Source organism: Populus alba, chromosome 2 (genome assembly GCF_005239225.2).
Source record: "Populus alba chromosome 2, ASM523922v2, whole genome shotgun sequence".
Taxonomy (NCBI): domain Eukaryota; kingdom Viridiplantae; phylum Streptophyta; class Magnoliopsida; order Malpighiales; family Salicaceae; genus Populus; species Populus alba.
In genome coordinates this window covers 11,379,551-11,395,891 of record NC_133285.1, presented here as the reverse complement: position 1 = coordinate 11,395,891, position 16,341 = coordinate 11,379,551, and the positions used below count along the sequence as shown (strand labels likewise).

General features: G+C 35.6%; 1 protein-coding gene across 1 annotated transcript; it reads left to right on the top strand.

Annotated features, from left to right (window-relative positions):
• The first annotated feature begins 11,394 nt into the window (after positions 1–11,394).
• On the top strand, positions 11,395–14,970 carry LOC118040095 (probable WRKY transcription factor 47). The gene is made up of 6 exons (XM_035046958.2): positions 11,395–11,721; positions 11,927–12,001; positions 12,109–12,261; positions 13,029–13,364; positions 13,487–13,600; positions 13,972–14,970. The coding sequence occupies exons 1-6, from the start codon at positions 11,494–11,496 to the stop codon at positions 14,581–14,583; spliced, it is 1,518 nt and encodes a 505-aa protein (XP_034902849.1). The 5' UTR covers positions 11,395–11,493; the 3' UTR covers positions 14,584–14,970.
• The last annotated feature ends 1,371 nt before the right edge of the window (positions 14,971–16,341 follow it).

The following is a 16,341-nucleotide window of genomic DNA, read 5'->3' as shown; positions in this document are numbered from 1 at the left end:
TATTTTCATGGGCGACCTGCCCAAACATAAAAGTAAAGAGTGGTCTCATTGTAATGGGTGACCTACCCAGATGGAAAAAAATATGAAGAATTGGATGGCGAGGGCTTAAAGGCACACTCGAAAAGAGTGTAGGGTTAGGAAAAAACGCACTACCAAAGGAGTTGAGGGCTCAAAGGCGCACTCAAAGGGAGGTAGGGTTAGAAAACGCACTACCCAAGGGATGAGGGCTCAAAGGCGCACTCAAAATGGAGGTGAGGGCTCAAAGGCACACTCAAACGGAGGTGAGGGCTCAATGGCGCACTCAAACGGAGGTAGGGTTAGAAAACGCACTACCAAAGGGATGAGGGCTCAAAGGCGCGCTCAAAATGAAGGCGAGGGCTCAAAGGCGCACTCAAACGGAGGTAAGGTTAGAAAACGCACTACCAAAGGGATGAGGGCTCAAAGGCGCACTCAAAATGGAGGTGAGGGCTCAAAGGCGCACTCAAATGGAGGTGAGGGCTCAAAGGCACACTCAAACGGAGGTAGGGTTAGAAAACGCACTACCAAAGGGATGAGGGCTCAAAGGCTCACTCAAAATGGAGGTGAGGGCTTAAAGGCGCACTCAAAAGGAGTTGAGGGCTCAAAGGCACACTAAAAAAAGGAGGTGAGGGCTCAAAGGCGCACTCAAGATGGAGTTGAGGGCTCAAAGGCGCACTAAAAATGGAGGTAGGGTTAGAAAACGCACTACCTAAGGGATGAGGGCTCAAAGGCGCACTCAAAATGGAGGTGAGGGCTCAAAGGCGCACTCAAAAGGAGTGGAGGGCTCAAAGGCGCACAAAAAAGGAGGTGAGGGCTCAAAGGCGCACTCAAGATGGAGTTGAGGGCTCAAAGGCGCACTCAAAATGGAGGTAGGGTTAGAAAACGCACTACCTAAGGGATGAGGGCTCAAAGGCGCACTCAAAAGGCGGTGAGGGCTCAAAGGCGCACTCAAAGGGAGTTGAGGGCTCAAAGGCGCACTAAAAATGGAGGTAGGGTTAGAAAACGCACTACCTAAGGGATGAGGGCTCAAAGGCGCACTCAAAGGGAGGTAGGGTTATAAAACGCACTACCCAAAAGTTGATGTTGAAACAATGATTGTCAATGTTGAAAAGCAAATGCATTATGATTGATATGCATGTATACTTACCTGAGAAATATAGGCCCCCATTTCTTCATGGTGTCTTTTTTTCTCTCAAAAGTTGTAATGTTGGTAGTAAACTTCGATAGCTTTTCCACTTCTGCTTACTCGGGTTACACAATGTGATCTTGACCTCTTGGAAGGGTTTGATGTCATCATACATCTTTGTCCTTCACCCTTGATCTCAAGAGTTGCCAATTTTGCCCGACATTTTCCTTAGAAAAGGAATCATGGAGACAGCCCTACCATGTGTGTTTGATTGCCCCCCAGCTTGATCATGCCCCCCAAGTGTTCAACTTTGGTTTAGTTTGGGGTGAGGATATGTGAAAGTAAGTTTGGGGGTTTTTTTGTACAATGAAATGTTTTCATGCAAAATTTTTGAAACTTCCAAGTTATTCCAATCACAAAAATGATTTTGATATTGGTTCAAAATAAACTTGTTCTCAAAAATTCAAGTGATTCCTATGGACAGGTTTCTTGAAGTGATGAAAGCTTTTTGCTTTTGGTTTAAAGATGAAGTGACATCTGGTTGGTCACAAAAGGTTTAAATGTCAATTTGAGGGTTATTGAGAACCGAAATAATTCAAAGCATTTATTTTATTTGCATGAATAATGATTTGACTTGCACATGAAAGCACTACCTACTAATCTAGATTGCTTGCCTTTGATCAGAAAGGGCTTTATCAGGTATGTAATATAGGCTTTGGCTATTGGTTACGAAGAAAAGGATATGTTGCAGGCTCAAAAGGTGTTTAAGGGATTTCACGACTAGGGATCAATTGTGCTTGTTTCCTGACCTTTTGTCTTTTGGAATTGTTTGTTTTTCAAAATGATTTATCCTGCCCCCCAATGTCGGTTTTGGGCTTTGTTTTTGTTTGGTTGAGCACAATCATATCAGTTGTTTGTATGAGAAGCTCAAATCTTTTAGATCCTTTAGATCTTCTTCTTTTCTTTTCTTAACCAATCACTACTTCATTTAGATGATAATGAAAGAGTAAACATTACATGATCAATTCCAGCAGCCATCTTCACTGCTTTGTCTGGATGGTAAAAACAAAAAACTCTCTTATTTTGCCCCCCAGTGTGGGGTGTGATCCTAGTCAAGGTTATTTCCAAAAAACATTACTAGGCTCAAAATGGGATTGCAACGGATATTTTTTTAGCCTTGTGAAAGGATTATCAAAGATGGCCTTTCCTCATCTCAAACTCATGCATTGAGGATCGATAGGTCTTGCTTTCATGCGCGTATGCCAAATGATTTATTCAGTCAAATAAAACTCAGCTTTTGAGTCACCTCATAGTGTTGTTTGTCTTTGTTGTCTTTTTTGTTTCAAGTTTTCTAGGTATATGTGTACCTATTTAAGGAATCACTTGAATTTTCAAAATGCATTTGTTTTGGACAAATATCAACACGATTTTTGTTTTTGTACTCACTTTGGAGGTCCCAAAAAAATATGCTTGAAAACATATGAGATTAATGTATGGGTTTGGAAGAAAGGAACACCAAAGGATTCTTTATGTTGTAGTGTTGTGAGAAAAGTTGTGCTCAAATGTTATTTACATGGAATAACAACAAAGAAGAGTGTGATGTGAACACAAGAAAACACATGATCTTATTTCACAAGAGAAGCTCATTAACAGAGAAAGTCTTGTTCAAAAGCATTAATAAAAGGCAATAACAAAGCAGGCTTCATTCCTCTATTTTGGCGAATTTGCTCTTAGGCTAGCCTCCTCTCCAAAGTTCTGTGCAGGGAACTCAAAGACAATGCGGAACAACACCACAGTCAAAATTTGAGTTCTACAAAATTCAAGCTATCATGCTGGACCATTGATGCTTTCCAATTCCCCAAATATTCCATCCTAATATGCTTCAAGCATGATTAGGCAACGGGTTTGTATTCATATTCGGGGTGTCTTCCAACTCTATCCACCCAGCCTTGATTAATTGCAGAAGCTTTCTCTTGAAGGCGTTGCAGGTATAGATGCTATGCCCAATAATACCGGCATGGTATTCACAATTGAGTTCTGGCTTGTACCAATTAGGATAAGGTGGCTGCAGAGGTGTCAGAGGTTCTGGAGCTATTTGCCCGATGCTCAATAGCTTTTGATACATCTCATTCAGGGGTAACGGTAGTGGAGGTAGTTGTTCTTGAAACCTTTGGAAATTTCCAATTTGGCTTTTGGCTTGAAAGTTTTGGGGTTCAGGTTTTTTTATGTTGGCAATTTGGGATGGAGTATGGTAATTTTGGGATGTATTTGTTTTACCCTTGTAGCCATCTTCAACATGGTGAACATCTTTTCTTTCGACGCCTCTTTTCTCGGTTGGAGCAGCAATTCTACCACTCTTGACACCTTGCTCTATGCGTTCACACACTATCACAACATCAGTGAATTGTTGGGCTGAACTACCCATCATATGTTCGTAATATGGTGCTTTGAGTGTATTGGAAAATAAAGAGACCATCTCTTTGTCCAGAAGTGGGGGATGTACTTGAGCAGCTAATTCTCGCTATCTTTGAGCATATTCCCTTATGCTTTCTTTATCCTTTTTCTCTATATTGGACAAACTGGTTCTGTCGGGTGCAATGTCCATGTTGTATTTGTATTGCTTGACGAAAGCATCCACAAGATTTTTCCAGTTGTGAATTTTTGTGTTATCCAATCTCATGTACCAACTCAAAGTTGCCCCACTTAAACTGTCTTGGAAAAAGTGCATTAGTAGTTTTTCATCATGTACTACCTCAGCCATTTTATTGCAGTAGGACCTGAGATGGGTCATGGGGCATTGTGTTCCACTGTATTTGATGAATTCAGGAACACGAAATTTCTTTGGGATAACCACATTTGGGACCAAACACATCTCTGCTGCCCGGACCGGGTCATATAAGTCTATCCCTTCAATGGCTTTAAGTCTGGCTTCCAGCGCCTCTATCTTAGCTTGATCAATGCTATCAGATGACTTAGCCTTGTGGGACTCATTAGCAGATGCCTTCACGACTGTTGGGGATGGTGCAGGTGTCGTTGACTGCATAAATGTTGGATTTTGCTGAGGTTCTTGACCATGTTCACTCATTCTTTCCTCAGGCTGAACTGTAGTAGGAGCCGGATCAAAGGTGATCGGTCGATTAGAAGGACCTTCATCAGAGGTATGTCTTAGTGTTTGCTTAAGTAAGCTAGTGAGGTGAGCCACACTTATTTTCAGAGACTCCAACTCGTCGTGCAAATAGGCCTCACGTTGAGCACGCTCTTCATCTTCCATGTTTCTTGCTCGAAGTCGGGTGTTGTAGACTTTTTGGGGACCTATATTTCAATCTGGCATGTATGCATGTTAAATGTATGAACATGTAATTTATATGATGCACTTGCCCTTCAAGGGTGACATGGTTTTTTTTTTTTGTTTTTTTTTTTTTTTGTTTTTTTTTTTTTATGACATTCTGTAAAGAAAGATAACGCATACAAACTAAAGACAGCGTCTATTCATGCATAGGTTTTCTACCTGGTCTCAAAAGGGTCTCATATCTGCCCAGTGACGTCCTTCGTAAAGGCAGTATGGGGGCGTTGCAAAGAACAGTTAAGACACGTATGCCCACCATTACCAAGCAGGCACTCAGATATGAGTTGGGTGTTTCACGCATCTGAACCCGACCAATAGTCATAAGGCAGATCGTTAATTCCCCACTTAACTTAGAAGCTTGTGTGTGCTTGACAAATATAAAGCATGTTATACATGAGGCAGTTCTATACAATGCATGAACAAATATGTACAAAATTAAAGCACGTGAGAAATAAATAAAGGAAATGCATATTTAAACAATAAACATGAACACCACAACAAAAAAACACAATAATTAGAAAAAAACAAAGCTTAGTCCACAAGATCCCCAGTGGAGTCGCCATTCTGTCGCACGTGTACGGCGGCGCGGCGATCGTCCACCCTCAAGGAATAATCGGAATATGTATTCCTGGAAAATAAGGAGAGACAAGGAATTCGTGTCTCTATATGTGAAAATATGGACTGGGAGTCGCCACCTAGTATTCTGGTTACTAGGAACCTTAACTGGTCTTTAGAGATCGGGTACGGAGACTGGTTGCGTAAAGGGAAGGTATTAGCACCCCAACTACGCCCTACCTAAGGTAAGCTGCATTGTTTTGTCTGATAAAATCTAAAGTCTTGTTGTGGTTTGTAATTGTTCGGAATACGCATTACATGTAATGTCATACCCCAGGTTCGATTGTCCGGAAAAAAAGAATTAATATCCAGAATATGCATTACATATAATGTCATACCTCGAATACTAAGAGACAAACAAAATAAAGTTTTTTGTTGTTTTTTTGAAATTTTGGCCAATATTCTCTTGACTTTAATAAACTGGTTATTAAAGCCAAAATGCATGCTAAAATATTGTTTTTTGACATATGAAAAATATGATATGATATTTTAGATTTGAGATACTTGGCCGTATGCACAAAAACAAATTTTTTTTTTTAATTGTCATTTTTTTTGTATTTTTGGAAGTTTTTGCCGAAAACCTGGTCTTTTAATACCGGATTTGTATTTTACGACATAAAAATACTGGCCGATATTAATCAAAATGACATAAAAACGACGCGGAAAAATTATGAAACAAATATTTTTGATTTTTTTTATGTTGTGTGAACAGTACCGCGGGACGAAAACTAGGTATTTTAATACCGGATTTATATTTTTACGATGTAAAATACAAATCGATATTAAGCAAAATTGATAAAACATGTGCAGAAAACAAAAATGTAAAAATTCTAAAAAATAAAAAATAAAAAAAAAAATGGGCCGGACCCGGCCCATATCAGTGGGCTGGGCCAACCCGGCCCATTACCAAATGGGCTGGTTACTGTGCCTAAGCACAGTAACCAGCCTCCTTCAACTGCTGCAGAACGTGAATTAATTCACGTTCTGCATGAAAAAAAAGAAAGGAGCTGCAAAAGGAGAAGGAGACGGGGCAGCGGGAGGTTACCTGCGGTGGCGTCGAGGCGGTGCTGCTGGCGGCGTAGGCACGGTGGCGATGGTGGCGGAGGCACTGTGGCCGGCGGTTTTTCCTTCTCTCTCTCTCCTCTGTGTTTTTTTTTTTTTCGTTTTCTTCTCTGCTTCTTCTTTTCTCTTCTCTGGCCTTCTCTCCTCTCTTCTCTCGGTCTTCTCCTTCTGTCCCTCTTTTTTTTTTTTTTCTCTTCCTCCCTGTTTTTATAGCCAAAAACAGGGGGGGCCGAATGGTGGGGCGGCCACTGTTGGCCGCCCCTCCACTATCCGTTCAATGGATAAAAAGGAGGCAAGTGGACGTCGAATAATAGGCGTCTTATTGCGCCAAACCCGGGAAAGAAGTTCGGCGAAAAGTGGAGAAGAAAAAATTCTTCTCCCCTGTTCTCTGCGTGCGCAGGGAAGAAGATGATAGTGCCGTTTCAAAACGGCACCGTTTTGGGTTTTCCTTTTTTTTTTTTTTTTTAAACAGTGCATGAAACGGCGCCGTTTTGGTCAAAACGCGCCGTTTCATTTAAAAGGAAAAGGCGCCAAAACGCGTGATTCAAAGCAGGCCCTTAAGTTGTGCGCGTGTTTCAATTTAGTCCTTGGTCTCGGATTTCTTCAAATAAGTCCCTAATTGGCCATCAAACTTCAATATTTATGCAATTAAGCCCCTGATTTGACCAAATTAACTTCCAAAAATTATAATTTGACCCCAGAAAATTAATTTCTCCTAATTAAAGCCCAAATTAACTCCAAAATCAATTTTTCTTGCAATTAAAAACTCCATAAATTCAATTAAACCTTCAATAAATTAAATTGAGTTTATAAAACTTTCTAATTTTTGCATTGTTCTTCCTCAAATTGAATTTTCTTTATCATCGGGGCTCTCATCAGTCAATGATATACTGTCAAAAATTAATTTTTGATTTTTGAACATCCTCAATCAATTTTTGAGCATTTTTAGGGCGCTCTGGCATTTTTTTCACTGTTCTATTTTTTTGATAATATATTTTTTTTGAATTTTTTTTTTGTATTTTATTATTTGTTATGTGGGGACCCAGAAATGGGTTACAACATATACCACACCAATGTCCTCAAATATATAGTGTCAAAAATTCAGAGAAATTATATCAAAGCTTTAAAATAATAAGGTATAAATGTTACATTAATGTTTTTTTTTTTCATAAATGAATTTTTAGGCTGATTGTTTTTTCTTTACTTTACTTGATGAATCTTTTTAGGAAAAGGAGTTTTTTTTTCTTAAAAAGTTTTTGGAGGTTTATTTTTGGAGAGCAGATTTTTTTATTTCACCTTTTGTTCTTGTCTTACTTTTTATATATATATATATTTTCTTATCTTTCTTTCTAAACTCTCTCAATTTTCTTGAATCATGACCTTTAGATTTATGTATTTTATATGATTCAAGAATTTAACAGTATCTTGGGACACTTATATAGTAGCCAGCGAACTTAGAGATTTAGGCAAACCTTTTCAAGAGGACTCACAGAGGCTTGAAGCTTCGACAAACATTCTTAAGGAGGATCCTTGTAAGCTTAAAGATCATGTGCTTATCCTTTTAGATAATCCCTAGTGACATGAAAGTTTGGTGAACCTTTTAAAAGGAAATTGCTTTGAAACTTGAAACTTTAGTGAATCTTTTTGGAGGATCCATGAAAACTTGAAACTTTGGTGAATCCTTTAGAATGATTCTTAAGAACTTGAAACTTTTGTGAATTTTTTTGGAGGACCTTTAAAAACTTGAAACTTCGATGAACCTTTTTTTGGGATCCTTGGAAACATGAAACTTTAGTGAATCCTTCTGGAAGATCCTTGAAAACTTAGAACTTTGGCAAATCCTTTTATATGATCATTGATAACTTGGAACACTATTGAATCCTTTTGTAGAATACTTTGATAGATAGATTGTTGGTAAATATTATCTTGGACTCATTCTTTCTTTCTTTTTTGTAGTTTATACTTTATACTCTTATGGACAAGGAGTGTTATAATATAACATGACTAGTTCTTGATTTGATTTGATTTGATTTGATTTGAATTTTTTTTTGTTAATTAACTTCGAATGAATCTTAAGCTATTTACGAACCTTAATAAATAAAGGATTAAGTCATAAAGTTGTTCAAAGTGGATTTTTTTTTCTTGCTTTTGTTTTTGTGCTATTCATAGTTTATACTCTTACGGGTCAAGAGTGGAATAATGGAATATGATTTATTCTAAATTTGATTTGAATTTTTTTATGATTGAAATCATGATGAATCATAAACTAGCTATATACCTCCATAAATAAACGATCAAATCATTACATAAGTCAATATGGATTTTTTTTATTTGTTTTTATGCCATTTATGGTTTATATAAAAACTATCATGTGCAATGAAAATAATAGTTAAATTTAATGGAATTAATTGATGTAAAAGGTATGTATATTAGAGACTAGGAACAAAGTAAAACTAAAATTGAAAATTAATTTTCTTTATGGAAGGTTAAGAACAAGAACAAGAACAAGATAATATAGAAAGAAATGTTTTTATACTTTCATATAAAAATCATATCAATTACTTAATGTACCTTAATTTTAAAATGGGTGTTGTATGTGAAATGTTTAGGTACTCTTTTAAAATTGAAGTTTTCCAAAAGGAAAAAAACAAGGCACTTCTTCTTTAATCTTAATGCATAGAAGGTTTTTTTTTTTTTTAGTCTAAGTCAGTGGGATTAGTTTCTTCTTACTCTCTTCTTATATATGTAGGACTCGCCATCCTTTTATTCTAACCACCGTCAGATAAAGTCATGTTGTCAACTGCATTGACCTCTAGAAATATTATCCCCACCCTCGCATGGAAGACCTTTCCATACTCAATCTTGATTTCTGTTAAATGAAATCCCACTACATTATTATTAATAACAACTCTAGGAGTTTAGTTATAAAACCAAATGTTTGAAGTTGGTCATTTTTTATATTTAGATTTTTATACTCATTTTTTTTTAATTAAATTATCCTAGTTTTCAAAACTTATTTAATCAAAATAACTATTTTTTTTGTTATATTTGAGATTCAATGACTAATATTATCTCATAAATATTTACTTTATATAATTCTCTAAAAATTTGGTACTCAACTATCTTAATAGAAATACTCTATTTTTTTAATTGAGAAACTCCATTTGAAATTCTTTATTAAGAAAAAGACTTTAATCCTTTATTTTCTTAGTTTGATTGATGAAGAAAATGATTTTGATCCTTTGCTTCCATGATGAACTTGAACTTCTTTGATAGAACTTTTATGTATCATGCTTCATCTTTAGTCTCTTCCTATTATCCTTGTGTTTGATTTTATAGATTAGTTATCTGTTTATAGACAAGCAAGGTATAATTTACCTTAAATGTCCTTTATCACAAGGATATTTTTAAAATTAAAGTAGGTTTATATATATACTTTAAGTCGGTGGGATTAGGTTTTCTTTTTTGTTACTCTCTATATATGTATGACTCGTCATCATTTTATTCTAACCACCATAAGATAAAGTCGTGTTGTCAACTACGTTGACCTCTAGAGATACCATCACCACCCCTACGTGGAAGGCCTTCCCATACTCAATCTCAACCTCAATCACTGTTAAATAAAATCCTACTCTGTTATCATAAACAGCGACTCTAGGAGTTAACTACAAAATTATTATTTGAAGTTGGTAATTTTTTTATATTTAGATTTTTATACTTGAATTATTTTTTTATCAAATTGTCTTAGTTTTCCAAACTTAATCAATCAAAATAACTATTTTTTTGTGGTTATATTTGAGATTCAATGACTAATATTATCCCATAAATATTTACTTTAAATAATTCTCTGAAAATTTAGCTATAAACTATCTTAATAGAAATACATTGTTTTTGGATTTAGAAACTCCATCTGAAAAATGTTTTTAACAAGCATTGAGAAAAAATAAAATATAAGTATAGATTTTGAGCTTATTTGTTATTGCGGCCACATTATGCTTTTTAGAAAATTTGGATATTTTCTTGCTTTAAATTGATTTTTTATGTATTTTAGATCATTTTAGTTTGTTGATGTAAAAAATAAATTTTTTTAAAAAATTATTTTGATGCATTTTCAAGCTCAAGTACTTTGAAAAATAATCAATATCACAATGCCTTTATGGTTTTGTTGAAAATCTAGCTACCCTAATTCTCATATATATGTTTTTAAAAATTAGCACAGTTAGTTAAAATTTTTGGTAAAATAACACCATTTATAAAAGATTTGATAAAATAACACACTTTCACCTTTGTTGCGCTTTTGAAGCGCAACAACTAACATGTAGCCTCACAACCAATTTCTTGGCTCAACCCATTGTTCTGATTGCACGAACTGGTTGATCATTTCATACAAAAATCATAATTTTATTAACTTTTTTCTTTCAAATATGTTTTATTAATGTCAATGATGTAATCAGACTTACGATAACAGGTATTCTGAGCAATCATGTATGAGGTTACCACAACTAAATGAGGATATGCCTCGAACAAATTACATGGATGACTTAGCAAATAAATTTATAGACCATTGGGACAAGTCTATATTTTAAAAAAAGGTTTGGTTTCGCTAGAATATAATGATGGTTTAAAAAAGCCGTAACTTTTGATCTGATTGTTGAATTGCACTCAAAGTTTTTTAGGAGTTTTCAGGGTTCGTTTTTCTTAGAATAGTTATGAAATCGCTACTTCGACCGTCAAATATTTAGATTTCAAATATATCATCTTGGAGCCCTGGTTTTGATAATTTTGTTATTTTTCTTATTATTTTCAAATCAATCGACTGGTTAATTCTGAATTTAATTAATATCGTGATTGTGAATCGTGATATTAATTGAAATTTTATCGGGTTTGCGGTTCAAAAATATAGCATCTAAAAATATACTATTTTTTCCAAAACTTTTTCTGCTATTTTAATTGGGTTTTTTTTATATATATAAATAAAATTGTATGATAATGGCACAATTTATCCCCAATTCTCCTACATGCCATAAAGTAGTTAAATATGATATGTTACAAGCTGCACGGCTGCCGCATGGTCCCCTCTCTAATAGTGCCACGTGTAACCTAACACAACAATGATGTCAACAATTTCGAGAAAATAACGGCTGGGTCTTCTCTAGGGACTTGTAATTATTTTTTGGATCCCTCCCTTCTCTTTAGTCTTTTGTTAACTAAACAATACAAATACCTCTCGTTGAAAGGCCTACCCAACCACTACGCTCACATTATCTCTTCTCTCTCCCCCTCTCTCTCTCTTCCCCTCCCTCCCCTCCCTCCCCTCGTTTTAGTCATGGATCAACAAGGCCGTGAATTGGTGTTCATGCACTCCGGCGACTTTCTACGGCAAAACCCAGGTGTATCCGATCACTTAAATGATTATAGTTCGGGTGATCATACCAAGCCCACGATGAAAGAAGTTGATTTCTTTTCTTCTGATAGGAATGGTAAATCACCAAGTGAGCATCAAGAGATGAAGATTAATATTGGATCATCAAGTCTGGTTCATTCTAGCCTAAACGTAAGGTTTCTTTAATGTATTTACCTACCTCTTGAATTTTTTCACCTTATTTTTGTCCACTTATTACTCTTTATAGGTGATCACGCATTTGTGAAAGGTTAGGTTTTAAGGGCATGGCCATGACGATACTGTATCTAACAATATATGAGCATAGTAGGTACGTATTTGTGTTTGCTTGTTACTGACTTAATTTCATGTGTTACAGACTGGATTGAATCTGTCAACTTCAAGTTCTGGGATTTCAATAATAGCAAATGCCAAAGAACCAAATGATAATGAAGTGAGTTTTCACGTTGGTACTTAATTAGAGTCTTTGGAGTTTCTGATGCTATTAATTCACATGCTTTTTTATTTTATTTTTTAAAGTAAGAGGATTTGGTTTTGCAGCTGAGAGTACTACGAGGAGAGTTGGGGAGACAGCATGATGAGAATAAGAAGCTGAGAAGCTCGTTGGATCAGATTACCAAGAATTACAAGGACCTGCAAGCTCAACTACTCGTGGCAATGCAAAAACAGACACATGGATGTCGGGTTCAGCAGGTGATTCATCGTTTGAGTTGCTTAACTGATCAGTTACCTCTCCACTATAGTATATATGTGTGTCTAGTGTTGGTCGGAGATAGATGGATTTTCATTCACCCTTACCAATCATACGAATTTCTTGAATAAATGGTCATGGTGTAATATAGCTACGGTAATTTGAAATATTTTAGTAATTAAGAAATGAGTAACGTGCTTCCCTGAAATTGGAAAGTGCGATTACTCGGCTCATTTTTACTTTTTCAATACCTTAATACACATTTTTTAGGCCTTTTCAGTTCCAAATCCACCAAGACAGATGACGGGAAAGTCCCGAGTTTGTATAATATGAATAAGTAATTTCTATTTGACCACCATAGAGCTTGCTTCCATAGGATCTCGTGTTTGCAGGAGTGCTACTGCTTAACAAAGATTTGTCCCAAGTTTTTTGATGCAGGGATCACCAGCCTAGCTAAGCCTGCATTATCTCCTAGCTATTGCAATAGATCGTACAAGGTGTTCCATTATCAATACCTATAAAGAGAGCATATGCTACTATTCCTTTTTTTCTCTTTGGCACTATTTTCTCTCTCTAGTTACGAAGCACGGCATTCATTGAATGTAATCAGATGGTCCAAAACTTGAATATTTCATTTAGATATTGAATTTATCTTCAATAGGATACGAAGGGATATGAGGATCAAATTTTTTTTTTTTTAATAAACGGTTGGCGGAACTCTTTGGTGTCTTTTTCACTGTATGGAATCTCATTTTAATGTTTGATGCAGAGAGGGGAGCTAAATGACACACCAACTCCAGTAATGTCAGCTCCACTCTTAATGGACCCACGGCCATCTGCAAGATTAGATGCCAATATTGAACCTTCGGTATCCGACGACAAGGCGCAAGAAATGCTGGTCTCTCCAACAAATACAATGGAAACAAAGTCTCAGATATTAGGGAAACGAGCTTCAATTGAGGATAGTAATATTGATCTAACATCCCAGAGTTTGGGCTTTCCAAAAAGTCCAAGATTAGAAGAAGAAAAGCCTAACGAGCAAGTCCCTGAGGTCCCTTTCAGGAAGGCTAGAGTGTCCGTTCGAGCAAGATCGGAGGCTCCTTTGGTGAGCATTAATTTACATGGATTAAAAAGAAAAACCACTGCACTTCTGTGCTGCAAGAGAATAATAATAATTTAAATGAATTAATGGCCGGATCAGTGAATTTCTTGTGTTTAATTTATTAGATAAGCGATGGATGCCAGTGGAGGAAGTATGGTCAAAAGATGGCCAAAGGTAACCCTTGTCCTCGTGCCTACTATCGGTGCTCCATGACTGTTGGATGCCCAGTTCGCAAGCAGGTAAATAGTCAAGTGTCAATAACAAATACTACGCCTTTCAACTCTCAATATGTAATCTAATGTGATGATGGTGCTGGTTACTTCATGTTCACTTGTTAGTCAATAAATATTAATGGTCGGTATCGTTCAACTTCTTCTTTTCTTTATTATAAGATAAATTACAAACTTGTAGAAGTTTAATTAATCAAGCATGGGATCTTATTTTTTACATTTCCTTTGAAATTAAACAGATCAAGAGGTGAAGAGTACAATGATTTTTTTTATTTTTTTTGAGGTCTATATGTATTCTGACTTCAAATTAATATTGACCAACCGTATACTTAGGTTTGATTGCTGGTTTACTGACATTTTTCATGTTTTTGTTTTAACAGGTGCAAAGATGTGCAGAAGACAAGACCATTCTCGTTACCACATATGAAGGAAATCACAACCACCCTCTTCCCCCAGCTGCTACGGTTATGGCTAATACTACCTCATCTGCAGCAACAATGCTCTTATCAGGTTCAACCTCTAGCAGAGAAGGCCTATCCTCAAGTAGTTGCTTCTACCCTTCTTTGCCCTATGCATCAACAATGGCTACCATATCTGCTTCTGCACCATTTCCCACTGTAACCCTGGACTTGACACACGGCCCAAACACTACAATGCCATTCCCCTGCACTTCTCCTTCTCCAGTCACATTCCCTCTTCCTATGCATGGCTGCCCACAATTCCCAGGGAATCCGATGTATGTCGCTTCTAAGTTACCTGCAATTCCATCAGTGCAATTAGGGCAGCGCCACGGTTCAATGGTTGAGACAGTTACTGCGGTCATTGCTTCTGACCCAAATCTCACTGCAGCCTTAGCAGCAGCTATCTCCACATTTATGGGTACACCAAGGAGCAGAGATGGGTCTAACGACCTTAGTACACCTAGTGCAATACCTGGATTGCCCGGATCTCCACAGATTCCTCAATCTTGCACCACTTTTTCCACCAACTAGGGCTGCTACCGTCGGGGGCTCTGGTCTTCATCAATAAGGTGCCTAGTCTGTTATTTCACTTTTTTCGCGAAAGCTAATTATGATTTATTGTTGGCTTTTGAGAGAGTTTGAAGAAACAGCGCTGAAGATGTTTAAAAGGAAGCTTGAAATCATGGGCTGTCCAAGGATGATGTTTTCCAGCAATCTTGGATATGTGCATTTTGAGTAGCTTCTAGCTATGGTTAAGGTATCGCTGATCATTCAGCTTGTTTGGAGTGTTATTATGACTCCTATGTAACTACAATTTGGGCTCAGAGATAAATTTTTGACATTTACAGTTAAGCTGAGAAAGGAGTTAAATATATATACACATATAAACAAAAATAAAACTCTAAAAATAGATAAAGTTTGTGATGAAGTATTAAAGAATAATATAAATTATATTTTGAGATTTTATTTAATAGCTTAAAGTTTTAGGTTAATATGGTTCTGATCGAGTAATCATGAGTTTAAATCTTACTATCCCTATTTATTTGATAAAAATTCAGCATAATATAATGTGAATTCGTGTAATTGTCAGGTTTAAAAGATATTTATTTAAGAGATATATTAAAAAATAATATAAATTATATTTTAAAATTTTATTTAATAATTTTAAATTTTAAATTGAGGTAATTATTTAATATGAAAAGAGATTCCATAATTGAATTTGAACTGCAGGCTAAGTCATTACAGCTTTTCAAAAAATGCTCTTCGTTTAATTATGTCATAAGCACTAACCAGCTTCAGTATATAATATTAAGGTAATAAAAAAATTGTAAAAGATATTATTACCGTGAATGATGATCTTTAATATTTTTTTAAGATATTGTATCAAAATAAACCTACCTGCCGAGTGCCGAAAAATCACAAAGTCAAGTTTTATGAGTTATTTTGATAGTTTTTCTACAATGTGCTGATTAAATAGCATTAATTGAACAATGACTTGCCATCCTTCCCTTTCAAGCACTTTAATTTATACAGAAACACAAAATCGCTACATTACTCTGAAAATTAGTGTAAAAAATAACTTTTAAATCTATATCTTATCTAATAAATATATTTAGGTGTTTTTATTGAGAAAAAATGATTTTCTCTCCACATATAGTTTCTAAAAAAAATAATAACTTAGCTTAAGTAATTATAATCTTACCGGTTTTTTTTATTTTAACTATTTCCTTTTGGATTAAATTTTAGAAGCTTTGATCATATCCAAATTTCCATTATAACAAAAACCTCAGCTACAAATTTAATTAATATAATTCCAGATAGTGCGTGGGCATGTTTTATTTAAATTTATTTTAAATATTTTTAAGCCATGTTAATACTAATTACATAAGTTTGATTCTATTTTATACACATATATTAAATTGTTATTATAAATTAGTTTATAATTGATAATTTGATGTTTTAGGTTAGTTAACTATTTTACAAGGCAATAGTATTTATAGAGCCCGTTGAAGAAAAATATTAGGTCAGGAATTTATGGTTCTACTCACTTTCCTTTGATCAATTTTGTTGGAAGTTTGGGGTTGATAGCGAAACTTATTGAATTAATATCGAGTACTTCATCTCTTGGGAGTTTAAAGGACCAGAACTTAATTAAGAGACAGTCAATGCTGAGAGCCAAATCGAAAGCCATCTCTAAGGGTATAGGTGTGGACCAGCTTCCCAAATTTCTTCTTGATTTAATTATGTACGTAGTCTCCTAATACATTAGGTGAGACAAGTATAAAAGAA